At 48.6% G+C, this 1,363-nt stretch overlaps 1 protein-coding gene across 1 annotated transcript in view; it reads left to right on the top strand.

Annotated features, from left to right (window-relative positions):
• IL26 (interleukin 26) overlaps positions 1 to 985 on the top strand; it is a 6,573-nt gene extending 5,588 nt beyond the window's left edge. Inside the window, exon 4 of the mRNA XM_019470463.1 lies at positions 800 to 985. Within this exon, the coding sequence (XP_019326008.1) occupies positions 800 to 985 (186 nt within the window). The remainder of the gene's footprint in view (positions 1 to 799) is intronic.
• Positions 986 to 1,363: the final 378 nt, after the last annotated feature.

Below are 1,363 nucleotides of genomic sequence, written 5' to 3' on the forward strand. Positions count from 1 at the left end.
GGCGGGGTTAAAGCCGGGGGGGCAGCCTTCGGGTCCTGTAGGACGAACTGATCGACTCTTCCCTCCCTAAAACCGGCTTCCCACGCAAATCTTGCAGTGGTAACACAGTCCTGCGTCCCTCGTACCACAGCGGGGGGCAGAGGGACACCAGAACTTGCAAGTAAGACGTTGTTGACTGCTTTGGGTCAGGGCAGGGTTGACTGCTGGGTTGACGTTGTTGACTGCTAGGCAGGGTCTTGCTGACAAAACTCCCAGTGATCTTAATGGAAAACTTAGCTTGACAAAAGGGTGCAGGATTAGCCTGTAATTAGCCAGACAGTGGAGGACTGGGCAGGAAAATAGGGGGAAGCATAAATTAACTTGATAAACATATTTGAAGGGTTTGCCGAAATGTGCGAAATTGCCCTCTGTACTTTGCGAAGGTCTTTGGCCCTTAGCCTCGCCTTCTCTGAAGGTTCAAAGTTAAAGGGCCTTGAATCTTAGAGCTAGGCTGCACTGTACAGTAGCTGCAACTACAACTGATGTAAAGATCCCTGAGATAAATAGAAAGTGTTTAACAAGAAGACTTAGTGGTACTCATATTACAGTTTTTTTGTGCTGTGAACTCAACTTTCCAGGAAGCACACAGGTAAAATAACACATTTGTAGTAGCAGGAGATGCTGAAACAACGCTGCGTTCACACATTTTACCAGTAGTCCTATGGTGCCACACTGTGGGTTGGACTCTTCCTCATCACTATGTCCTTACATCAGCATCTTTGCTGCAACAAGCTCTTTTGGTTTCTTCTCATCCCTTCAGCTTCCATGTGGTCCACCCGCAAGGTTAACTTCTGCAGTCAAAAAATTAAAGAAAACATTTCTTAAGGTAAGAGCAGGAGGCGCTGGCTCCCAGCTGCACTGTTCAAGGGCCCTGGGTGGTTTCTTTTCTAACATCTTTGTCTTCTCGACAGCTTGGAGAGAAGGGCATCTACAAGGCCATCCATGAGCTGGATATTCTCCTTCCCTGGATTCAGGCCTACATACAAACCATCGTATGAAGAAGGAGGAAGTGACAGACAACACGCCGCTTCTGTGCTAAGAACAGATCCTTACCCAAAAGGCCTGAAAATCAACCGAGAGCTGGACGTACAACGGGCCCGGCAGTAACTCCGTCCCACTGAAGGAAAGCCTCTGTAATACAGTGTACAACGGGCCTGGCAGTAACTCTATCCCACTGAAGGAAAGCCTCTGTAATACAGTGGCATAAAGAGGGATTTTTCAAGAGCTTTCACGGTTGGCCTGGCATAGCAGCTACGCCTGTCCTGCGGTACGAGAGCAGCCTCTGGAGCAGTTACAGCATGATGTACTTCTCGTCCTGCCTGCC

The sequence above is a fragment of the Aptenodytes forsteri genome, unplaced genomic scaffold, assembly GCF_000699145.1.
Source record: "Aptenodytes forsteri isolate BGI_AS27 unplaced genomic scaffold, ASM69914v1 Scaffold366, whole genome shotgun sequence".
NCBI classification, from domain to species: domain Eukaryota; kingdom Metazoa; phylum Chordata; class Aves; order Sphenisciformes; family Spheniscidae; genus Aptenodytes; species Aptenodytes forsteri.